General features: G+C 40.9%; 1 protein-coding gene across 1 annotated transcript; it reads right to left on the bottom strand.

Moving 5' to 3' along the window:
• Positions 1-21,357: 21,357 nt before the first annotated feature.
• LOC138892328 (uncharacterized) lies at positions 21,358-22,338 on the bottom strand. Its single transcript, XM_070176035.1, has 2 exons — positions 21,864-22,338; positions 21,358-21,626 (listed from the first exon to the last, which is right to left on the bottom strand). Exons 1-2 carry the CDS (start codon positions 22,336-22,338, stop codon positions 21,358-21,360), a joined length of 744 nt encoding a protein of 247 aa, XP_070032136.1.
• Positions 22,339-27,095: the final 4,757 nt, after the last annotated feature.

Here is a 27,095-nt window from a genome sequence, read left to right as displayed (position 1 = left end):
GGATCTCATCAAATCATTGTTAAGGTTGGCGGCGTTGTCGGTGATGATTGATTCCGGCACCCCGAACCGACAAACAATACGATCCCTAATGAAATCTACAACGGCCTTCTTAGTTACACCCTTGTAAGATGCGACTTCAACCCATTTTGTGAAATAGTCTATGGCCACTAGAATGAACCTGTGCCCATTTGAAGCGGCGGGTTCGATTGGACCGATGACATCCATCCCCCAAGCAGAGAAAGGCCAAGGTGCACTTATTGCATTGAGTTCATTGGGTGGCACTCGTATCATATCATCATGTACTTGGCATTGATGACACTTTTGGACATACCTGATGTAGTCTATTTCCATAGTCATCCAAAAATATCCTGCTCTTAATATCTTCTTAGCTAAGAAAGCCATTCATGTGCGGTCTGCAAGTTTCGGCATGTATCTCTTCGAGCAATTTGGATGCTTCTTTGGCGTCGACACATCGTAATAATCCCAGATCTAGAGTCCTTCTGTACAGAATTCCTCTGCTTTGGAAGAAGTGGTTGGATAATCTTCGGAGTGTGCGTTTCTGAGTATGATTTGCGTGCTCCGGGTACTCTCCTTTTGCCAAATATTTTTTGATGTCGTGGAACCATGGATTTCCATCTATTTCTTATTCAACATGAGCACAATAAGCTAGCTGATTATGAATCCCTACTGGGATAGGATTGATGAAATTCTTGTCTGGGTGTTGTGTCATGGAAGATAAAGTGGCCAATGCATCTGCGAACTTATTCTGGATTCTCGGAACATGTTTGAACTCTATTTTTGTGGAAAATATTTATTAATTATCCTTTAAATTATTTTTTGATGACTCAATCATCCAATTTATTATTTTGCACCCATATATTCCGCATTTGCGATGCCCGCAGATGTGACCCTGGAGCGCAGGCGAAGAGAGACCGCAGAAGAGGACCACTTTTCGCAGGTGCGTACGCACAGGTGCAGCCACTTTCTCACAGAAGCTGTCCCAGGTTCCTTAAGTCATTTCCGCACCTGCGATGAAATTTTCGCAGGTGCGGTGCCCAGGTGCGATGAATAGGTCGCAGGAGCGAATTTGCTGGGCAGAAAAGGGAAACATTCGAGGGTTTGATTCATTTCTCCATTTTTTTACTTAGGAGCTCGGAAATTGGCAATTCTTTGAGGGGTTTTCAGAGAGAGCTTTGGGGTAACGATTCCTAACTTGATTTTGATCATATTTCATTAATCTATTGTTGTTTTCTTCATTTAATTAAGGAATTTGAGTGAGAAAGTTGGGAGAATGGGGGAAAAGTTCCCCAACCGAATTTCTGAGTTTTGAGTGGGATTTAGACATCAGATTTGGATAATTTTGGTACGAGTGATCTCGTGAGTGAATGGGTGTTCATATTTGGTAACTTTTACCCGATTCCGAGACGTGGGTGCGGGAGACCTTTTGGGGCATTTTTCTAATTTCTTGCCTTAGCTTTGATTTCGTTAGCTAGATTAGTTTCTTGTAGCTATATTTATGTTATGTAATTGGTTTTGGCTAGATTTGAGCCATTCAGAGTCGGATATTCGTGGAAAGAGCATTGTGACAGATTGATTTGAGCTTGGTTCGAGGTAAGTGGCTTGCCTAACCTTATGTGGGGGAACTCCCCTTAGGATTTGGTACTGTTTGATATGTGAGCGCCGTGTACGTGAGGTGACGAGTACATACACATGCTATTTGTTGTAAAACTCCGTTTTTCACTAAGTCATAACTTGTTTCCTCATTATTTGAAACACACTGGCATATGTAACTATCTTGTTTAGACTATAACAACATGCCTACTTGTTCAACTTGCTATTTGAACTATGTGCAGCATGTTTAGTGAAATTTCCTGCTTTCCTTGACTTGAACTTAGTCTAAACTGTAGGATTTCTTGCTGTAACTGTTATTTCGGTTGGTTGCGCTGCATATTTACTTTGTGACTACGGAACAGTATTTCAGGAGATTCCCCTGTACTGCATATTTATTTTGGGACTACGGAACGGTATTCCGAGAGATCCCCCTGTACTGCGTATTTACTTTGGGACTACGAAACGATATTCTGGGAGATCCCCCGTTCTGCATATTTATTTAGAACTACGGAACGGTATTCCGGGAGATCCCCCTACACATTTACGTTTGGGATTACGAGACGGTATCTCGGAAGATCCCCTGTTATTATCACTGTGTTCTGAGCTGTTGTCTTTCATTGATTCTATTCCTGTTAGATTTTCGTATTTAGTTTTACTGCAATATTTCATTCTGTCTTATTTCATTATATTTATTCCAGTAGGGCCCTGACCTGATCTCGTCACTACTCGAGCGAGGTTAGGCTTGGCACTTACTGGGTACCGTTGTGGTATACTCACGCCCTTTCCTGCACATATTTTTTGTATGCAGATATGTTACGCCTTAAAACCGAGGAGTGCGACCGGCGCTCAACCGAGTAAACCTGGCCGAGCAAGCCTGTTAGATTCTTTCTACCCAATTCACCCATGATCAAGAAAAGACATGATTTCATAAATTATACAGTAGGAAGTTCATACATACGATGCTAAATCATTTGATTAGCCATTGTGCCTTTAAGTCTCAAAATACATATTTCTTATAGTTCGAATGGAACAAGTGATCAAACACAACATAACTGGTTTAATATTCCCAACTCCCATATACAACCCACATAGTATCTACGGAGCCTCTAAAGATACAAAAGAGAGTAAAAATGGTGCCGGCAACAAGGCCCCGGCTATACCTCAAAAAGTGACCACAATATAAACAAAAGGTACAATACATGACCCCAGAATAAAATGGGGCTCACCGAGTCTGCTGAGAAGATGATGATGTACCACTAACTGTGATCAACACTGTTTGCTATGTAACCACCTGTATCCATTTAAAGATGCAGCGCCCCTGGCAAAAAGGACGTTAGTACCGTCGAATAGTACTAGTATGCAAAGCTAAAACACCATCTCAATAGAATGGACAATAATACAAGGGGAAAACAGTTATGAGTTCAACAAGAGCTTCAAAACAATACTAAAACATCAAGTAAGGATCACATAAGTTCTCAAGTCAATTTCCATCTTATTAGGTTGGGTAATCATTAGTGCCATATGCCACAATCCACAATACCACCGTGTTCTTACACAGAGTTCGATCTCGACCCGATCGGCCAGGTCATCTCATTTGAGACATCAACCATATCCACAATTCCAATTATCATTTCCAGAACAGTTACCACCATGTGTGCGGCATGGCGTCCGATCACGGCCCGATCGGCTAGGCCATCTCACTTGAGACATCAACCATTTTCACAATTTCATTCACATTACCACCTTATTGTTGGCCGTATTTCATAGTTCCAGTTGCCTTTTTCTACATTCAAATATCATTATCATTATCCTCAACAATAAGGCTTCCCATTCAAGACATTAGATTCACATATGAGCAAGTTTGAGAATCTTAGGCACATAGAGGCTTTTCATACAATTTGACACAACAACCTTTATTTCTATCTTGACATTCCTAACACATATTCTGTATTTTGAACAATTTCTCAAATGGCAAGATGACATGATGAAGCATTTAGAATGAACATTGAACAAACATCCTTCAACACAACCACATTAGGAATAAACAATTCAATAATGATCAAGGACTTACTCCAATTACATGAACACATTGGGATTTGATTCTAAGAAGAAGGGGGTTTAGCCAACATACCTCAATTTAGCTTCCTTAATCTCTAAAATATTGCGGAATTCTTAGCAACTTCGATCTATTGTAGAAATATAACAAATTAAACCAAAATTAGGAAGATGTTCATGGTTCTAGCTCATTTGAGCATTTTATCAAACACTAGGTGTGCATTAAGGTTTCAAGGTCCTTTTATGGAGGATTCCATCAACCCACAACCCATTCTTTACCATTTTTAGCTCAACAATCTTCCTACACCATTTGATAACACATGCATGTAAAATAAACAACTCATGCCCAAATATTATCTTGCTAATTACCCATTTCTAGACAAAATTTGAAATTGAGGGTTAGGGGTGTAGAATCTTACCTCTAGGATGAAGACCCAGTGAGTTTCCCTTCTTAATCTTCCAAAACTTGAGCAAGAATTGAAGAACAATTATTGAAGAACACTTTCTCACTCTAGGACACTCTCTCTCACTATAAAAATATTAGATTTTGGCCAAAATGACTTAACCCCTCTCTATACCCGGCCATAGGGTTATTTAATGAGTTCCTACGTGCGTGGCCGCGCATTGGCTGCGCACATGAGGCAGAAACTCTCAAATATGCGCGGCCGCACATCTGGGTGCACATATGACACAGGTTCAGTAAAATGACCATAACCTTCTGTATACATATCCAAATGACAAACGGTTTGATGCGTTGGAAACTAGATTCAAAGAGATTTAATTAGATAGGTATATAACCACATAAGTCATTATATTGAGGGAGTTCTATTCATTTGAAGTTGGGTCTTATGCCAATTGAAATATCCTTTCCACTTAATGTGTCCAACTTGTTCCACACAAGTTCTAGCCATTCCCAAAACACCTTAGTATGCTCAAACAAACCCTAAACATACATTATCAATTCAACATGATGTGGCTCTATCCCATAGGTCTCCTTTAATACTTAAATACGTTATTCCCAAATACCGTTGGCGCACTTTAAAATCTTAAATCATTAGAATTTTTTTACGGAGCCTTACATTCTCCCCCACTTAAGATCATTCGTCCTCTAATGAGGAGTAGAGTCCGGCCCCAAACACTTAACATAACTCGACTCTTCTTTCAAACATTTCAATCCCCCAAATTTGACTAACTCCAAAACTTTTTAGAAATTTTGGCAGAGTCTCCCCTGTAATTGGGCCTAACCACCTGTCAGAGAATCACCAAAACTAGTCCTAACAACATATTCATGAACCAATGACACAACATAACATTAAAACAATGCCAACCGTGTCCTCACGAGCAGTATACTACCAAAAAGGAACACCTTTAACATAAGTTGTACAAATGATACGTAATTCATAGGGAATAATTTCATAGAATGATTACATAGCTATTCAAACAAATAAGGGTACTTTTTCTTCATATCTTCCTCTGCCTCCCAAGTAGCCTCTTCAACCTGTTTGTTTCGCCATAGCACTTTCACGGAGGCAATTTCCTTATTTCTCAACTTTCGGACTTGCCGATCAATAATAGAAACTGGAATCTCTTCATAAGTCAATTCTTCATTAACCTCAATAGTCTCAACCGGAACAATGACTGTCGGGTCTCCAACTACTTTCTTCAACATAGACACATGAAACACCGGGTGTACTAATGACATCTCAGGTGGTAGTTCAAGCTTGTACGCCACCTCACTGATCCTCTGAATGATTCTGTACGGTCCGACATACCTCGGACTCAATTTCCCTTTCTTACCAAATCGCATTACACCTTTCATGGGGGGAACTTTCAAGAATACCCAATCATCGTTTTTGAACCCCAAATCTCTACGACAAACATCCGAATAGGACTTCTGACGGCTCTAAGCAGTCTTCAATCGCTCTTTAATCATTTTAACTTTTTCCATAGCATGATGTACGAGGTCTTGCCCTATCAACGCTGCTTCCCCAATTTCGAACCACCCAATTAGAGATCTACATCTCCTTCCATATAAAACCTCAAACAGTGCCATTTGAATGCTAGCATGATAACTACTGTTATAGGCAAATTCTACGAGTGGTAAATGATCATCCCAACTACCTTTGAAGTCTAGAACACAAGCATGCAACATAATCTCAAGCGCCTGAATAGTCCGCTCTGCCTGCCCGTCAGTCTGCGGGTGAAAGGCTGTACTAAGATTCATCTGAATACCCAAGCCTTACTGAAATTTCTTCCAAAAATTAGTAGTGAATTGTGCCCCCGATCATAAATGATGGAAACCGGAGTGCCATGCAACCTGACTATTTCTTTGATATACAACTGAGCATATTGTTTCGCTGTATCTGTAGCCTTAAGCGACAAGAAGTGTGCTGATTTCGTGAGTCGATCCACATTCACCCAAATCGAGTTAAACTTACAAGGAGTACAAGGCAATCCTACCACAAAGTCCATATTAATCATTTCCCACTTACACATTAGAATTTCTATGTTTCGTGCCAATAATGGATCGTTTTATTGCTTCTCATTGACTTCCACAACAAGTGATGATTCAACCTTATTTTGTACAATTACTCCTCCTTCATTAGAGTGTGCAAGACAAACTCCCAAACTAGCCAATCGATGGACTTCCTTGGCCAATGGCCTTTTATATACCTCCAAGTGTGCTAAACTACCCATATATTTCCAGCTAAGAGCATCCGCCACAATATTGGCTTTCCCCGGGTGATATAAAATATTGATGTCGTAATCCTTGAGTAACTCAAGCCATCTTCTCTGCCTCAGATTCAGCTCCTTTTGTTTGAAAATATATTGAAGACTCTTGTGGTCCGTGAATACATCTACGTGGACCCCATACAAATAATGACGCAAAATCTTTAATGCAGAAACCACCGCCGCAAGTTCTAAGTCAAGTGTTGGATAATTCTTTTCATGATTCTTGAGTTTCCTAGAGGCATAAATGATCATCTTGCCATATTGCATTATTAGTGGAATATCTATATCAGATTTCTCTTTCATATGACCTCCTAGGAATTGAGTTCTACAAAAATTTCCTTGATACGGTTATAATCTTATTAGTACTTGCAACTTGTCTTTTTTTTCAAATTTCTCAACAAAAGACATTTCTAGGTCAGTTTTCTTATGGGACATTCTGTTTCAAATGAATAACATCTAGTAGCTTGCGTGCACACCCTGATAACATCAACCTGCATGGCATTGCCTCAATATGTGAAGTAACATCGTGCTTAGACCTTTCTTAGCCACCCTCTTTCCTCATTATAAGTCTTATAGGATTTTAAGAAACCACTCTACTTCCCTTGTGAATATTCTCACGGTTCCTCTTTACTGCTAAACACTTCCCAAAACACATATCGACACCCTTTATATATATTCAATAAAATAAAAAAATCATTGGCCCGAACAGGCCCTTTTCTGAAACTTGAGATCCTCCTAAATTCTTCAACAACGACTTCTTGTTTTCCTTATAAGTGTAGGACTTAGTCCACCTGATTCCATCCTCGATGAGTAACTCACCTTATTCCCAGTATTGTAGTCACCAATAGTGTTTCCTGGTATTGCAACCTAAAAGCTATCATGTTAAACATGTTTGGTTCGTAACAAGTGTTCATCCTCCCTCAACCTGTTTCAAACATTTCCCCTTTGGTCTAGACAATATGTTGGTACTATATTTCCTTTGTGACCGGAGCATTCACTCCCATCCCATTTTGCCCTTAATTCATAGTTGACAACCTTATTGTGCCACACACTTGTTTGCCTCACATGAACTCGTAGTATCATTGTGCCTGGTTTGTTGAGTTTATCACACCACCACTTCATCACCAGTAGTCTCACTTTCCAATGTAATATATAGACATGAACTCCCTCTAAATCTTTTAGTTGATATTCAGTGTCACTCAAGTCGGCTGCATTACAGTTGATCCTTTATATCTTCTATTAACACTTGTGCTCTAGGCGAGTCCACCATTCTGATACGAACTATTTTGCGATAACCATGCCCATCTAAATTTATAGATTTTTCTTCCAATTCTTCTCGCCTCATTCTTCCTAGTTAGTGAATAGCCATGCGTTCTTCCATATGTTACGTGGTCTTTTCCCTTAGTTGGGAATTCATCATGCTCGCCTCTCGACACTTGTTGGGATATCCGTGGTAAAGTGTGTTCATCCGTGTATCACTTAACACTTTCTTGCTTGTAAGATTCTTAAGAGAATCTCCATCAAGTCCCGATGCACTCTTGGGTTATTATAACATCACATTTATCTCTCCCACTCGTTCTATCTTTCTAAAAGCCTTGGAACTTTAGCTAAATCGCAAATCTGCGATTAACTCATTCTAAGAACTCGCAAGCCTTTCACATTTGATCTGTAGCACTTCCTTGGGTTCCATTGTCCCTGACTCTCTAACAAGTACAAAACCCTTTTGCAAACCCTATTCTTAGTTTCTAGTATCATTGACCCTGTCATGTATATTGTCACGTACGAAGAATTTACATTTCTTAACCTTCCACATTATTTTCGTACTAGTGGTTTATCATTTGCATATCCTCTCAGAGAATCACGTTACTCCTTACCACTTTTCTAGACTACACATGTCTTCAACAAAATATCCAAACATCATAGCTACATGGCCCCACTCTCATTTTATTGTACTTAAGTAGCCTCACCATGGCCCTTCTCTCCCCACTTGGGGTGAATGTTTCACATTTCAACACAAGTCTTGAATTTAGCAATTTGAGGGAGACATGTTTCACATCTCTAGTCCTCCTGTATATGATTGACTATTAGGGAGATTTAAGTCCCCATGGTATTAACCTCATAAGTCCTCTACTCTTATTCATCCACATAGGCTTGGGATCCAAATCCCTCGTGTTAATATCCTTTTTGGAGTGTAACACCACTTCGCACATTCCTGGGATTTTTATAATATTCATGGTGCCAGGGTCTTCTCATTGTGGGTTCACTTAACTCTCCTTTCATAACTTCTTGTATCCCATGAGAGACCTACACATTTATCATTACTCTCCAGGCCATGTCTTTCATATATCACGTGCCTATGTAACAAATTTACATCTTAGAATCATACACATGGTTCCCACACTATCCACATGTACTAGTTAAGCTTAAGTCTCATTTATCACGTCAATGCCTCTTTGGAGGTGGGTAATCACTTCTAGCACTCTTCTCATATAAAGTATGCTCATGGTGCTATATACTTGTCTCATATGGCCATACCATTCATTCAACATGATCATGTGCCATCTGTTTAATATTCAGGCCTTTACCCATTCGTCATGTCACATGACAACATTGCTTGGAATAAACCAAAAGAGCATTTAAACTTAACTTGAACCTCAACGCACGAGTTAGAGGAAGAACAGTTCAACAATCAGTTTCATCGCACGATTCAGAATATCAAAGAAGGGTATTATTCCTAAATGTCCAAGTAACCTCCAACTTATAGATGTGGTCGACAACACACTGATAAAAAGGACTCTACTAGACACGGCTCCAAGACATACTAGGATACTTTAAAACCTTAGGCTCTGATACCAAGTTTGTCACGCCCAAAAACTGAGTAGCGCGACCGGCGCTCAACTGAGTAAACCAGAAAGCATGTTAGACTCTTTCTACCCAATTCACCCATGATCAAGAAAAGACATGATTTCATAAATTATATAGTAGGAAGTTCATACATACGATGCTAAATCATTTGATTAGCCATTGCGCCTTTAAGTCTCAAAATACATATTTCTTATAGTTCGAATGGAATAAGTGATCAAACATAACATAACTGGTTTAACATTCCCAACACACATATACAACCCATATAGTGTATACGGAGCCTTTAAAGATACAAAAAAGAGTAAAGATGGCGCTGACAACAAGGCCCCGGCTATACCTCAAAATGTGACCATAATATAAACAAAAGGTACAATACATGACCCCGGAATGAAATGGGGCTCACCGAGTCTGCTGAGAAGATGATGATGTACCACTAACTGCGATCAACACTGTCTGCTATGTAACCACATGCATCCATTTAAAGATGCAGCGCCCCCGGCAAAAGGGACGTTAGTACCGTCGAACAGTACTAGTATGTAAAGCTAAAACACCATCTCAATAGAATGGACAATAATACAAGGGGGAAACAGTCATGAGTTCAATAAGAGCTTCAAAACAATACTAAAACATCAAGTAAGGATCATATCAGTTCTCAAGTTAATTTCCATCTAATTAGGTTTGGTAATCTTTAGTGCCATATGCCACAATCCACAATACCACCGTGTTCTTACACGGAGTCCGATCTCGACCCGATCGGCTAGGTCATCTCATTTGAGACATCAACCATATTCACAATTTCAATTATCATTTCCAGCACAGTTACTACCATGTGTGCGGTATGGCGTCCGATCACGGCCCGATCGGCTAGGCCATCTCACTTGAGACATCAACCATTTTCATAATTTCATCCATAATACCACCGTGTTCTTACACGGAGTCCGATCTCGGCCCGATCGGCTAGGCCATCTCACTTGAGACATCAATTATTTTCACAATTAAATCCACAATACCACCGTGTTCTTACACGGAGTCCGAACTTGGCCCGATCGGCTAGGCTATATCACTTGAGACATCAACCATTTTCTGTCAATCATTTAACATCGTACTTCTTTCATATAGTTTCAATTCATTGGCACTAGTGATTTCAGTTACAAAGTCATTCTTGGCACTTGGCCGTATTTCATAGTTCCAGTCGCCTTTTTCTACATTTAAATATCATTATCATTATCCTCAACAATAAGGCTTCCCATTCAAGACATTAGATTCATATATGAGCAAGTTTGAGAATCTTAGGCACATAGAGGTTTTTCATACTATTTGGCACAACAACCTTTATTTCGATCTTGACATGAAGTCTTAATATTCCTAACACATATTCCACATTTTGAACAATTTCTCAAATGGCAAGACGACATGATGAAGCATTTAGAATGAACATTGAACAAACATCCTTAAACACAACCACATTAGGAATAGCTAATTCAATAATGATCAAGGACTTACTCCAATTACATGAACATAGTGGGATTTGATTCTAAGAAGAAGGGGGTTTAGCCAACATACCTCAATTTAGCTTCCTTAATCTCTAAAATATTCGGGAATTCTTTGTCACGACCCAAACCATTGGGTCGCGATGGGCACCCGGTACCTTACTCAACCAAGTTCCAACGTAATGTATCTTTTTTATTACATCATCATATACACGTGACATACGGGCCTAATAGGCTAACATGATCCTTTATAAACTCAAAACATAGGCCGACAAGGCCGTACAATCTTTCACATACACGACATATGTCTACAAGAATCTAAGAGTACATAATTGTCATAAAAGTCGGGACACAGCCCCGCCATACCAAACCATACACATCTAAATCATATTGACCAAACAAGCAACTCCGGAGCAAATGGAGTGCACCAATATCTTCTGTTGAGCTGATCGCCTACTTGGAGGACTCTTGACCTGTCTATCGAGACCTGCGGGCATGTAACGAAGCATCCCTAGGCAAAAGGGACGTCAGTACAAATAATGTATCGAGTATGTAAGGAATGAAAATCAGTAAATAATAGACATAAGGGAAACATGGATTAAAAGACTCGACATGTAAGTCTGCATAGCTCTGTGAATCATTTTATTTTTATAATGTCATGAATATGCGTATAAATGTCATACCATGCATAGGTATATGTGTTCGTAACATCATCAAGCCACTGAGGGCATTGCATCATATCATTTCGGCCACTGTGGGCAAATCATCAACGTATACCAGCTGATCAGGTGGTGGTGCGTATATAACGCCATAACCTTTTCCCATATCCCATATACATATAATATACGCGTATATAATGCCATATGGTCATGGGTCAATGTACATGTATAAATGCATGAAATGCATAAGAAATACGTTAATAATGTTTTCTCGGAATGTCATAAAAATAATATGCCTGTCGGATAAAATTTAGCAAATACGTATTTTTTTGAGACCCATGAATAGAAGATATAATAATAATTCACATGAGGAATCAAGAATATAGACACCCCTAATATTTCTATGAATAGAGTCATTTATGGAAATTGTGCATTTGCTCGTTTCGTTCGTGTCGTATAGATCATGCCAAAAGAAATAAGGGATGGCCTTAACATACCTGAGCCAATTTTATTCACAATTCCCCTAACACACGTGAATTGCGATAACACGTAACGGTGGATCGAAGTAGGAAAAAATCCGTATGATATTCTTGAGAAAGATTGCGCCGTACTCCGTTATAATTGCAAAATCTCACTTTCATTTTGAATTGTTGAAGCCCGGCGTTGTATTGATATATGAAGATGCATATGAAATGATCCAAATAACGTTATGAGGTTCTCTTTAAGAGTCATAAGACTCTTAAGTTATAGATTTCTTATACATGGGTGTGGGTCCCACTTTCATAATGACTAAGCCACCAAAAAGACTCTCTTAATGCCACCTTATTCTATGATTTTAAGAGTCATACTTTGATAAAGCCTTGGCTGCCACATTTTTTGTAGTTACAACTTTATCCAAAATACCATTAATTTACCACTAATCTCATGATTAATTGATAATCTCCCACTATCCAATAATTAACCAATTACCCACATAATTAACAATTATCTCAAATTACTTATAATACTACTCACTTTTAACATACCTTATACACCTTACTATCATGGATATGTGGTACCTTGTATGGTACTAGTCTATAAATACCGGGTAGTTTAGCTCGGGTCGTATTTTATCCCAAAATGTCAAACTTCGACGAAATTCACTTTCATCGATTTGCTTACCCTCTCACCTTCACGAATTTACTCATTACTTATTTGAAATAGCATAAAATGCTTATAATCTTAAAATAATCTCATTCTCGAACTTACGTTGATTAGCTTACGCCGAAACTTTAACGTACAAAAAATGCGGGATGTAACATCTCATTTCCGAGCTTTCATCAATTTACTTATACCGTACATTCACGTGCGAAAACATGGGGCGTAACATCATTCCCCCCTTTGGAACATTCGTCCTCGAATGTTGACTGGTGTACTTATCATTTTCATAGCCTATGTCTTCCGAATACTTTATTACTCCTCTTGCCATCTAGGCAATTGTTCTGTGAAAAAGGCCAGGGCATTCCCCCCTTTAGGCCTTTTTCTCATACCACGGCTTATGGTCGGAATCCTTCCAGTCTCGTAACTGTTGCTACCTTCTATCATGCAGCATGTATGACTCTGACCTTGTAAGTGCGCTTATGCGTCTCTTCTTTCCTTTTTTCCTCCGATTTTTAGCCATTACTGAAGTTCTTCGCTCGGTATTTTGTCTAACTTACGAATATTGCTATATCTTATTTCATAGACCCGGTTATCCATCTGTATGACTTTACTGCATCTAAGTAGGTCATACTATACCATAACCCTTACCTCGATTTCTCGTTACTGAGGTCTGCTACCAAATTCCAGGTTACTTTCATTGCTTATCCAATATGTATAAATCTATGTCCTTTAATGCTTCCACATTACTGTTCATCTTAAGAATGACGACCTAATCTAATCTCAAACTGTATAACTTTTATCCATCCATTGTTGATTCACCCCAATATTGATCTACTATCTACCCCTGATAACTTAACCTTTTATGTAACACTGCCGCTAGGGTTCACGTTTCATCGGGGAACATCTGAAATGACTAGAATGATCCACCTAGGTATAATCCACATCCACATCTTGAACTTCTATTATAACACATGCACCTCTTTACACAATCTCGTGAGAGCTTCATACTAACTTCTTATGAGGCTGATACTCTTCTAACTGGCTTTATCGTAGAGCCGTTATAGAATATGGCTACTATACTATCTCTCTTGTACCTCTGATATTTAAGAGTAATCCTGCAATGTTCTCAATCACGAGGTCTATAATTTTCTTGGTCCAATAATCAGGCTCCTGATTTACTTAGTTGGTGTAACTCTTTAGTTTCCACTTCCCTCTGATTAACCTTCATGTAGGCTTAAGCTATCTTCCGATCTGTGGCTCATGGTATTAGTTATTCCTTTAGCCTTTCATGGACGCTATGGAATATCCATGATACAATCCTTTAACAATTCAATCCTTTGTCTATGACCTGGACTTAATTCTTTGTTTTAACTTATACTCGAGTCTTCTACGTCCGTATGATTGTCAACATATATGTTGCATGTATAAAACTCCAAACTCTTAAGTGCATCCATAACGTAACTAACTCTGGATCATTGATCGAATAATTCCTTTTGTTCCTTCTCAGCTTTCTTTAAACGTAAGCTTTTACTTTTCCTGGTCTTTCTTCCCCCTTTCGTGTGCATACTTAGCTTATCTTAGTGCCCATGCATATTGGAATTCCATACAACTCATATGATTTTGGATATCACTTCTGATTTTTACTTCCCGTTCATTAACCATGGTAGGTACCAATTCCTTTTGGAATGCTTACAACGTTGTTGTGAGACTGTTGTTACATGACCATTTCCTCTTTAGGTCACCGTTCTTATTTCCTCAGCTAGTCTTTCATTGTAGTATTTAGGGAGGATCTTCTGATTCTTGTAAAGCTGCAAGCTTATCATATCGTATACTTGACGGAATTTTTTGATGTTCTTCCCCGCCTATAATTATCCGTAGTTACTTAACTCCACGCCCTTGTGCTTATAGGGTTGCTTTTGAACTTGATATTTTGACTATCTTCCCAGTGGCACTCGTTTTTATTTCCGTAACACTTATGGTACATTTAACTACCTCGACTCCTATCTGAATCTTTCTCAAGTATTACAATGACACTATTGAGAGGCTGAATTCGCTATATTGGGTTTTACTACGTTTATCTTGCACGATATACTGACTCGTCTGTAACCTCCTATCTAGCCATAAATAGGCTCTTCCTGAATCAACTACCAATTACTTGTTGTCCATTCTATTATTGCCGGAATGCAATCTGAAATTCTCATGATGCTGACTATTATCAAATTACTCAGTTCCTAATTCATATTTAGTTTATCTTGTTCACCAGTCCATACTGATTTCTATTACTCTGGGGTCTAACTTTCCCTTCTGTTAATCATGTTAGAGTCGCGAACTTATTTCTCGAAATGAGGATGCGACTGTATGGCCTGTACTCTTTTGTTGTCTTAAGGCCCATCACCTCTCGTCTCTTTCTTCATTTGACTATAGATTCTATAACACTCTGCCGTTGCCATCCATGTGTCACATCTCACTCATAATGCTTCATTATCCCTCTTCGTACTTCCCTGCTAATATTTCTATCTATCACTTTATTCTAAAAATTCGAACAAAATATTCTTTTGCTTTTAGCTCCCCTTGCTCCATCCATTGGCTCTTCAAATTTCCAAACATTCTTTCTCTACTAGGGACGGGAGCCACACTAAGGTAATATCTACCCCTTCCAGGATTCCAGTGCACGTCCTTGTATTACTCATATCTAGCTGTACTATTTTAGAGTGCACCATCTAGGTGTCTCACAAGGAGATCTACTAGCACATTTGCAATATCCTTCGGAGATATCAATAAATGACAAACAATCCATTCGCCATTTTGGGTTTTTCTAACCCCAGCCGGATCCTGATATCCCGTCCTGTCTTAAACCATATCTGTTAGCTCCCATAGGGCATAACTAAGATCGACGTAGCCAATTGTACATACCTCTGTTACTGTTGAATGTAGCTCAAAAAGCTTATATTCCTCTGCCTGAATTGTAAATATTGTTAACCTTCATTAACTGGGCGCCTTGTACCCTTCTTCATCTTACTTTTTTTGCTTGTTGAAACTTGTATTTATCTTCTGAATCTCCCATTGTCTTTCACCATAAAGGTGGATAGGTATTCTTGCCTCAAGGCTCCTTATCAAGAGGCTTACACGTCTTAGTACACACATGATCTGCTGAATACATCATATTTATCCATCACAAGCATGATGCAAAAATTGAGTTCCTCTGACTCAATTCTTCCATAGCTACATCTCTTACCAATCGTCTTCCTGGATGCAGGCATCGTCGTATTATGAATAAGATAGAGTTTAGGAAATTGAGTTCTTACAACTGAGCTCTATCACACGATCTAGAGTAAGAAAAAAGAGTGACATTCCTAAATGCCATGTAGCCTCCTGCGTATAAGTGTGGTGCATGACACACCCATAAATAAGACTCTTCTAGACACGGCTTGTAGACTCCCTAGGAAAGAACTGCTCTGAAACCACTTTTGTCACGACCCAAACCGATGGGCCACGACGGGCACCCGGTACCTTACTCAACCGAGTACCAACGTAACATATCTTTCTTATTACATCATCATATACACGTGACATACGGGCCTAATAGGTCAACATGATCATTTATAAACTCAAAACATAGGCCGACAAGGCCGTACAATCTTTCACATACACGACATATGTCTACAAGCCTCTAAGAGTACATAATTGTCATAAAGGTCGGGACAGAGCCCCGCCATACCAAACCATACACATCTAAATCATACTGACCAAACAAGCAACTCCGGAGCAAATGGAGTGCACCAATATCTTCTGCTGAGCTGATCGCCTACTTGGAGAACTCTCAATATTTCTATCGAGACCTGCGGGCATGAAACACAGTGTCCCAAGGCAAAAGGGACGTCAGTACAAACAATGTACCGAGTATGTAAGGAATGAAAATTAGTAAATAATAGACATGAGATAAACATGGAGTAAAAGACTCGACATGTACGTCTGCATAACTCTGTGAATCATTTTATTTTTATAATATCATGCATATACATATAAATGTCATACCATGCATAGGTATATGTGTTCGTAACATCATCAAGCCACTGAGGGCAACCCATCATATCATTTCGGCCACTATGGGCAAATCATCAACGTATACCAGCTGATCAGGTGGTGGTGCGTATATAACGCCATAACCTTTTCCCATATCCCATATACATATAATATAGGCATATATAATTCCATATGGTCATGGGTCAATATACATGTATAAATGCATGAAATGCATTAGAAATACGTTAATAAAATTTTCTCGGAATGTCATAAAAATAATATGCCTGTCGGATAAATTTTATCAAATACATATTTTTCTGAGACCCATGAACAGAAGATATAATAATAATTCACATGGGGAATCAAGAATATAGACACCCCTAATATTTCTATGAATAGAGTCATTTATGGAAATTGTGCATTTGCTCGTTTCGTTCGTGTCATATAGATCATGCCAAAAGAAATAAGGGATAGCCTTAACATACCTGAGCCAATTTTCTTTACAATTCCTCTAACACACGTGAATTGCGAAAACACGTAATGGTGAATCGAAGTAGGGAAAAATTCGTATGATATTCTTAAGAAAGATTGCACCGTATTCCGTTATAATTGCAAAATCTCACTTTCATTTTGAATTGTTGAAGCCTGGCGTTGCTTTGATATATGCAGATGCATATGAAATGATTCAAATAACGTTATGAGGTTCTCTTTAAGAGTCATAAGACTCTTAAGTTATAGATTTCTTATACATGGGTGTGGGCCCCACTTTCATAATGACTAAGCCACCAAAACGACTCTCTCCTTATTCTATGATTTTAAGAGTCATACTTTGATAAAGCCTTGGCTGCCACGTTTTTGTAGTTAAAGCTTTATCCAAAATACCATTATCTAATCACTAATCTCATGATTAATTGATAATCTCCCACTATCCAATAATTAACCAATTACCCACATAATTAACAATTATCTCAAATTACTTATAATACTACTCACTTTTAACATACCTTATATACCTTACTATCATGGCCATGTGGTGCCTTGTATAGTACTAGTCCATAAATACCGGGTATTTTAGCTTGGGCCGTATTTTATCCCAAAATGTCAAACTTCGACGAAATTCACTTTCTTCGATTTGCTTACCCTCTCACCTTCACGAATTTACTCATTACTTGTATGAAATAGCATAAAATGCTTATAATCTTAAAATAATTTCATTCCCGAACTTACGTCGATTAACTTACGACGAAACTTTAACGTACGAAAAATGCGGGATGTAACATCTCATTTCCGAGCTTTCATCAATTTACTTATAGCGTACATTCACGTGCAAACACATGGGGCTTAACATTCTTAGCAACTTTGATTTATTGTAGAAATATAACAAATTGAACCAAAATTAGGAAGATTCTCATGGTTCTAGCTCATTTGAGCATTTTATCAAACACTAGATGTGCATTAAGGTTTCAAGGTCTTTTTATGGAGGATTCCATCAACCCACAACCGAATCTTTTCTATTTTTAGCTCAACAATTTTCCTACACAATTTGATAACATATGCATGTAAAATAAACAACTCTCATGCCCAAAAATTATCTTGCTAATTACCCATTTCTAGACAAAATTCGAAATTGAGGGTTAGGGGTGTAGAATCTTACCTCTAGGATGAAGACCTAGTGAGTTTCCCTTCTTAATCTTCCAAAACTTGAGCAGGAATGGAAGAGCAATTATTGAAGAACACCTTCTCATACTAGGACACTCTCTCTCACTCTACAAATATCAGATTTTTGGCCAAAATGACTTAACCCCTCTCTAAACCCTGCCATGGGGTTATTTAATGAGTTCCTACGTGCGCGGCCGCGCACCTGAGGCAGAAACTCTCAAATATACGCGGCCGCGCATCTGGGCGCGCATATGACACAAGTCCAGTAAAATGACCATAACTTTTTGTGTACATATCCAAATGACAAACGGTTTGATGCGTTGGAAAATAGATTCAAAGGGATTTAATTAGACAGGTAGATCAACACATAAGTCATTATATTGAGGGATTTCTATTCATTTGAATTTGGGTCTTGTGTCAATTGAAACATCCTTTCCACTTAATGTGTCCAACTTGTTCCACACAAGTTCTTGGTATTCCCAAAACACCTTAGTATGTTCTAACACACTCTAAAACATACATTATAAATTCTACATGATGTGGCTCTATCCCATAGGTCTCCTTTAATACTCAAATAAGTTATACCCAAATACCGTTGGCGCACTTTAAAATCTTAAATCATTAGAAATATTTTTACGGGGCCTTACAAGATCCAGGTTCATCTTACCAACCTCATCACTAGTTGCAGTCGCTGCTGCTTATTGGAGACTTCAAGGTACATCTTCTCGTGCCCGCAGATCCTCGGAGTCCCCCTCTATCCCCCTATGTTCATATTTTTTCCTTTTTCTGTAGAAATGATGTATAGAACAGTTAAGACTTCTTAGTAGCTTGTGACTTGCGGGTTTCCTGGTTTTGGGAATTGTTTGGTACATTTCAAAGTGTTAATTGTATATGCCGAGTGGCATTCAGTTGCTTATTAGATATTTGTTATTGTTAGTAGCTATTGTTCGTGTTTTTGGTTCATTTCCGCAAAGTGTTAAGCTTACCTAGTCGTAGAGACTAGGTGCCGTCACGACGGCTCACGGAGGGATAAATTGGGTCGTGACAACCGGGTGCACCAAAGATATCTCTGGAGGTAGTTCTATCCTGTAAGCCATCTGACCAATCCTCTGAATGATTCTGTATGGTCCGACATACCTCAGACTCAATTTCCATTTCTTACCAAATCGCATTACACCTTTCATAGGGGAAACCTTCAGGAACACCCAATCATCTTCTTTAAACTCCAAATCCCTACGATGCACATCCGAATAGGACTTTTGACGACTCTGAACAGTTTTCAACTGCTCCTTAATGATCTTAACTTTTTCCATAGCCTGATACACGTGGTCTGGCCCTATTAATTCTGCTTCCCCAATTTCGAACCACCCAATAGGAGATCTATATATCCTACCATATAGAGCCTCGAATGATGCCATCTGAATGCTAGCATGATAGCTGTTGTTGTAGGCAAATTCTATGAGCGGCAAATGATCATTCCAGCTACCTTTGAAGTCAAGAACACAAGTGCGTAACATATCCTAAAGCATCTTAATAGTCCGCTCTACCTGCCCGTCGATCTGTGGATGGAAGACTTTACTAAGATTCACCTAAATACCCAAACCTTGCTAAAATATCTTCCAAAAATTAGCCGTGAACTATTCCCCTTGATCTGAGATAATAGAAACTGGAGTGCCATGAAACCTGACTATTTCCTTGATGTACAACTGGGCATACTATTCCGCTGTGTCGATAGCCTTAACCGGCAAAAAGTATGCTAATTTCGTGGGTCGATCCACAATCACCCAAATCGAGTCGAATTTGCGAGGAGTGCGAGGTAGCCCTACCACAAAGTCCATGTTAATCATTTCCCACTTCCACATTGGAATTTCTATATTCTGTGCCAACCCACCGGGCCTTTGATGTTCGGCCTTCACTTGCTGACAATTTGGACATCTCACCACAGAGTTCTCTACATTCTTCTTCATATCGTTCCACTAATATACTTCCCTAAGATCATGATACATCTTTGTAGAGCCCGGGTGCACGGAATACCTAGCAGTGTGAGCCTCGGTCATGATTCTTTCCCGAAGATCATCTATATTGGGAACACATAGTCGCTCTTGGTACGTTAGTGTACCATCATCCATGCCAAGAGAAAAGGCCATGGTCTTATGTTTTTGAATCCCCTCCTTCAATTGTACCAACAATGGATCGTTGAATTATTTTTCTTTGACTTCCACCAAAGTGAGGGTGGTGAGGCTAATGTTGTAGCGGATGCTCTTAGCCGGAAATCTATGGGCAGTTTGGCTCACTTAGAGGCATATCCTGCTCCGACTCCGTGAATAAACAAGAATATCGTCAATAAACACAATCACGAAGTAGTCGAGGAAAGGTTTGAAGACCCGATTCATAAGATCCATGAAAGTTGCGGGGGCATTTGTTAGCCCGAAAGACATTACCAGAAATTCAGAATGCCCATACCGAGTCCTGAAAGTTGTTTTCAGAATATCCTACTCCTTGATCTTCAATTGGTGATACCCGGATCTTAAATCAATCTTGGAGAAGTGCTTAGCACCCTGCAATTTTTCAAATAAGTCATCTATCCTTGGCAGTGGGTAGTTATTTTTGATTCTAACCTTGTTGAGCTGCCGATAGTTAATACACATTCTTAGCGACCCATCCTTCTTTCTTAATAATAGAACTTGTGCGCCCCAAGGTGACACACTCGGCCGGATGATATCCTTCTCTAACAAATCTTTCAATTGTTCCTTTATCTCCTTCAATTCTGCTGGTGCCATTTTGTAGGGTGGAATAGATATAGGCTGCGTGCCTGGCATCACATCAATTCCAAAATCAATCTCCCTATCTGGCGGGATCCTAGGGAGCTCATCCGAAAAAACCTCCGGAAATTCATTTACAACAGGCACAGACTCAAGTGTAGGTGCCTCAACGTCGATGTCCGTAACCCGGACCAAATGGTAGATACACCCCTTGTTAATTATCGTTGTGGCCTTAAGGTAAGAAATAAACCTACCATTCAGCACCACATTATCCCCCTTCTATTCGATCACTGACTCAGTTGGAAATTCAAACCTAACGGTTCTGGTTCGACAGTCAAGCTTAGCGAAACATGAATAAAGCTAATCCATCCCCATTATTACATCAAAATCGACCATCCCCAATTCAATAAGGTCGGCCATGGTGTCTCGACCGCGCACTGTGACAACATAATCCCTATAAACCCACGCGACCACAATAGACTCACCAACCAGAGTAGATACAGAGAACGACTCATGGAGCTGTTCCGGTTCTATCCCAAATTCCATAGCAACATAGGGAGTGACATAGGAGAAGGTGGAACCGGGATCAATAATAGCATACACATTATGAGATTGAACAGTCAATATACCTGTGAAAACATCTGGAGAAGCCTCTGAACTCTGGCGACCCCTCATAGCATAGAAACGGTTGGGTCCTCCCGAACTCTGTGCACCACCCCTAGCTGCACCATGCCCTGCGGGTGCTGGGGCGCCTCGAGCTGGAGGAGGTGCTGCGGATGTAGTAGCTGCAGAACTGGCTGGCTGTGCTGTACCTCTACCCATGCTCTGGTGAGACGAACGACAATCTCTCTGCGCAGGTCCCATACCACACCCGTAGCATATGGGCTGGTCCATGTAGCAGGTCCCAAAGTGCATCTTCCCACACCTAGGGCATGGGGGCCTCCGCTGCTGCTGAAATCTCCCACCAGACCGACCCTGCTGGTAGGATCCCCTGTTGCCCTGGCTGGGCCTAAAACGGTTCCCCTGCTGCTCACTGGGTCCTGATGGCGGTGTACTGACTGAAGACTGAGAAAAATACTTGGACGATCCTGATGACCTTCCCTTGAAAGCTATCCTACCACCACCACCACAACCACCAGTAGTACTACTGAAGTTGCCCGCTGACCGGTCCTTGTTGCTACTCTCTCGCTCCATTCTATTCTTCAGCTTGCGGGTCTTTGTGGCTTGAGAAAATGCCACCATCTTACCATAGTTCATATCAGAATTCAAGGTAGCTGTCGCGGCCTCATTAATAACTAAGGAGCTAAGGCCCTCCACAAACCGACGCACTCTAGACTCCATAGTAGGCAACATGTAGATGGCATAGTTTGACAGGCGCGCGAATCTCATACGATACTCCCACACATTCATGCTACCCTATTTCAGGTTCTCAAACTCGGCGACATGGGCTGCCTTAGTCTCGACAGGCAAGAAATGATCAATATAAGCATCGGCAAACTCACTCGATCTCGCCGGATGGCTTCCATCCTCACGGGAGTCCTCCCACATTTCAAACCAAGAATAGGAGACCCCCTTCAGGCGGTAGGAGGTCAACTATGCTCCCTCTGTCTCAGTAGCATGCATAACTTGGAGGGCCTTGTGCATCTCGTCAATAAAATCTTGGAAGTCCTCCTCAGGATTAGTACCTGTGAACACTGGAGGGTCCAACTGGAGAAAGTTTTTCACCCTGGAACTAGTGGAATCCCCTGGCTGACTAGAAGAAGTGGGTGCATCATCTGATATCTTTGCCTGGGAAGCCACTATTTGAGCCAACATCTGTATGGCTCCCCTAAGATCCCCATCAGATACACCGGGACTGGAAGTTGGGGCTGAAGGTGGAACTAGAATATCAGTTGGAGGGATCGTTGCACCCACAGTAGGTGTAGGAACTGGTGCGGTCTGACCAAGTGTAGTGGAATCAGGTAGCGTAGTAGTTGGGAAAGTATTCTCACCCCTCAGGTGTTCAACATACCTTAGCCAACATACCTTGCCTCGAGCCCTTTTAATTTACTAAAATGTTTTGGAGATCCTAGCCACTTCGATCTATTAAGAGACATTGCAAAATTGAACAAAAATTAGGAAGGATTTCATAATTCTAGCTCACTTGAGCATTTTATCAAACACTAGGTGCATATTAAGGTTCCAACGTCGCGAACCTTCTGAATGCAACGTCGCGAACCTTCTGAATGCAATGTCGCGAACCTTCTGATCTACATAACTCTTCTATTTGGATTGGGCTGTACGAAGTCGATCCTAAATCAATTTAACCTTTTCCAAAGCATCCTGAACCAAGTCTGTACCCAATAGCCTAGCCTCACTCGGCTCAAACCAACCCACCGGAGACCGACACCGTTTACCATACAAAGCCTCATACAAATCCATATGAATTTTCGACTGGTAACTATTATTGTAGGAAAACTCCGCGAGTGGAAAGAACTGATCCCAAGAACCCCCAAACTCCATCACACACGCATGAAGCATATCCTCCAATATCTGAATAGTGCAATCGGACTGTCCGTCTGTCTGAGGGTGAAATGATGTACTCAACTCCACTCCGTGCCCAACTCATGCTGAACAGCCCTCCAGAACCGTGATGTAAACTACATACCCCGGTCAGAGATGATGGATACCGGCACGCCATAAAGCCTGACAATCTCGCAAATATAAACCTAAGCCAGCTGCTATGAAGAATAAGTAGTCACCACTGGAATGAAATGAGCTGACTTGGTCAACCAATCCACAATCACCTAAACTGCATCAAACTTCCTCTGAGTCTGTGGGAGCCCAACAACAAAATCCATAGTAATCCACTCCAATTTCCACTCTGGGATCTTTTACCTCTAAAGCAATCCACCAGGCCGCTGATGCTCATACTTCACCTGTTGACAGTTTAGGCACCGAGCTATATACTCCACTATGTCCTTCTTCACCTCTTCTACCAATAATGTTGCCTCAAGTCCTGATACATATTCGTGGCACCTGGATGAATGGAGTACAGCGAACTGTGAGCCTCCTGGAGAATCAACTCATGAAAGCCATCTACATTGGGGACACATAGCCTACCCTACATCTGTAACACACCGTCATCCCCAATAGTGACCTCTTTGGAATCACCGTGCTGAATTGTGTCCTTGAGGACAAGTAGATTGGGGTCATCATACTGACATTATCTGATACGATCATAAAGAGAAGACCTAGAAACCACACAATCCAAAACTCGGCTCGGCTCAGAAACATCAAATCTAACAAACTGGTTGGCCAAGGCCTGAACATCAAAGGCTAATGGCCTCTCTACTACTGGTAGATATGCTAAACTACCCAAGCTCTCCGCCTTGCGACTCAAGGCATCGGCCACCACATTAGCCTTCCCGTGATGATATAGAATGGTGATATCATAGTCCTTAAGCAACTCTAACCACCTTCATTGCCGCAAGTTAAGATCCTTCTATTTGAACATATGCTGTAGAATCCGGTGGTCGGTATAGACCTCACAAGGGACACCGTACAAATAGTGCCGCCATATTTTCAAGGCATGAACAATAGCTACTAACTTGAGGTCGTGGACATGATAGTTCTTCTTAAGCACCTTCAGCTGTCTAGACGCATAGGCAATTACCCTACTGTCCTGCATCAACACCGCACCGAGACCAATACGCGATGCATCACAATACACAGTATAATACCCCGAACCCGAAGGCAACACCAATACTGGAGCTATAGTCAAAACTGTCTTGGTTTTTTAAGCTCTCCTCACACTCCTCCGTCCACTTGAACGGAACACCTTTCTGGGTCAATCTGGTTATAGGTGCTACAATAGACGAGAAACCCTCAACAAATCGACGGTAATACCCCACCAAACCAAGAAAACTTCAGAACTTCGTAGCTTAAGACGGTCTGAGCTAACTCTGCACTGCTTCAATATTCTTCGAATCTACCTTGGTCCCCTTACTCGACACTACATGACCCAACGATGATACCGAATCAAGCCAGAATTCACACTTTGAAAATTTTGCATATAACTTATTTTCTCTCAAGGTCTGGAGTACAGTCCTCAAGTGATGCTCATGATTCTCTCGGCTCCGTGAGTACACCAGAATGTCATCAATAAACATAATGACGAATGAGTCAAGATAGGGCTGAAATACACTGTTCATCAAGTGCATGAATGCTACTGGGGCATTGGTCAGCCCAAATGACATCTCAAGGAACTCGTAATGACCTTACCGAGTCCTGAAGGTAGTCTTTGGGATATCTGGCTCCCGAATCTTCAACTGATGATAGCCTGAACGTAAGTCAATCTTAGAGAACACTCTAGCGCCCTGAAGCTGATCAAATAGGTCATCAATACGTGGCAATGGATACCAGTTCTTCACTGTAACTTTGTTCAACTGGCGATAATCAATACACATACGCATAGAACTATCTTTCTTCTTTACAAATAAGACTGGAGGACCCCAAGGTGACACACTGGGCCGAATGAAGCCCTTATCAAGCAACTCTTGCAACTGCTCCTTTAACGCTTTAAACACTGCCAGGCCCATACGATAGGGTGGAATAGAAATGGGCTGAGTGCCAGGTAGCAAATCAATGACAAAATCGACATCCCTGTCGTGCGGTATGCCCGGATGATCTGCCGGAAATACATCTGGATAGTCCCTCACTACTAAAACTGACTCCACGGTAGGTGTATCAACACTGACATCCCTCACAAAGGCCAGATATGAATTACACCCCTTTTCAACCATACACTGAGCCTTTAGAAATGAGATAACCCTACTAGGAACATAATCTAATGTACCTCTCCACTCTAACAGCGACAGGCCTGGCAAAGCCAACGTCACCGTATTGGCATGACAATCGAGAATAGCATGATAGGGCGACAACCAGTCCATGCCTATAATAACATCAAAATCTACCATACTGAACAACAATAAATCGGCTCTGGTCTTAAAACGACTAAGAACAACCAAACACGTCCGATACACACGGTCAATAATGAGAGAATCTCCCACAGGTGTGGACACATAGTTTGGAGAACTCAAAGAATCATGGGATACACCCAAATATGGAGTAAAATAAGACGACACATAGGAATAAGTGGAGCCCGGATCAAATAAGATTGATGCATCTCTATGACAGACCAGAACAATACCTATGATGAATGAGTCTGGTGCAACTTCCTCCGTCCTAGCAGGAATAACATAATATCTGGCCTAGCCTCCCCCTCTAGGGCAACCTCTACCTGCTCGACCTCCACCTACTCGAACACCACCTCTAGCAAGCTATGCAAGTGGGGTGGCAACTGGTGCGACGACCATGGACTGAGAAGCCTGAGGACCCTGTGGAATATGCAGAGCCTGAGTAGTCTGTGGAGGTTAACCCCTCCTGAGTCTGGGTCAATCACTCACCATATGATGAGTGTCACCACACTCAAAACAAGCTCTCAGAGGATGTGGCTGGCTCGGGCCTGATCGGCTGGACTGACCACTGAAAGCACCCCATGCAGGAGGTGCGCTAGACAATTGTGGTGCATAATAGGGAGCCTGAGGCCTAGGGGTGGCCGAAATACCGCTGGAGGCTGGAAGTGATGAATGAACAGGGTGACTCACATATACCCTACCATGACGAGCTGCAACTGGGGCATGGGTACCACTATATGTGCTAGAATCTCGAGGCCTCTTTGCTTCCCTCTCCCCTCTCTCCCAGGTCCACATACCCTCCAATCTCCTAGCGATACCCACTACTTGCTGGTATGCGATGTCCATCTCAAACTCTTGGGACATGCTAAATCTAATACCGGGGTTGAGCCCCTCGATAAATCGACAGACTCGCTCTCTAACAGTAGCTACCAAGGCTGGTGCATGCCTAGTCAAATCACTGAACCGGACCGCATACTCCGACACGGTTATAGAACCCTAGAGAAATTGATCAAACTCTGCGCGCCATGCATCTCTGAGACTCTAGGGAACAAACTCCATCAAGAACATATCCGAGAACTGAGTCCAAGTGAGTGAAGCTTCCTCGACCGGACTACCCAACTCATATGCTCGCCACCACTG

The sequence above is a fragment of the Nicotiana tomentosiformis genome, chromosome 5 (assembly GCF_000390325.3).
Source record: "Nicotiana tomentosiformis chromosome 5, ASM39032v3, whole genome shotgun sequence".
In the NCBI taxonomy this organism is placed as follows: domain Eukaryota; kingdom Viridiplantae; phylum Streptophyta; class Magnoliopsida; order Solanales; family Solanaceae; genus Nicotiana; species Nicotiana tomentosiformis.
Note: the sequence above shows the minus strand (reverse complement) of the source record. Positions and strands in the feature narration are given on the sequence as shown.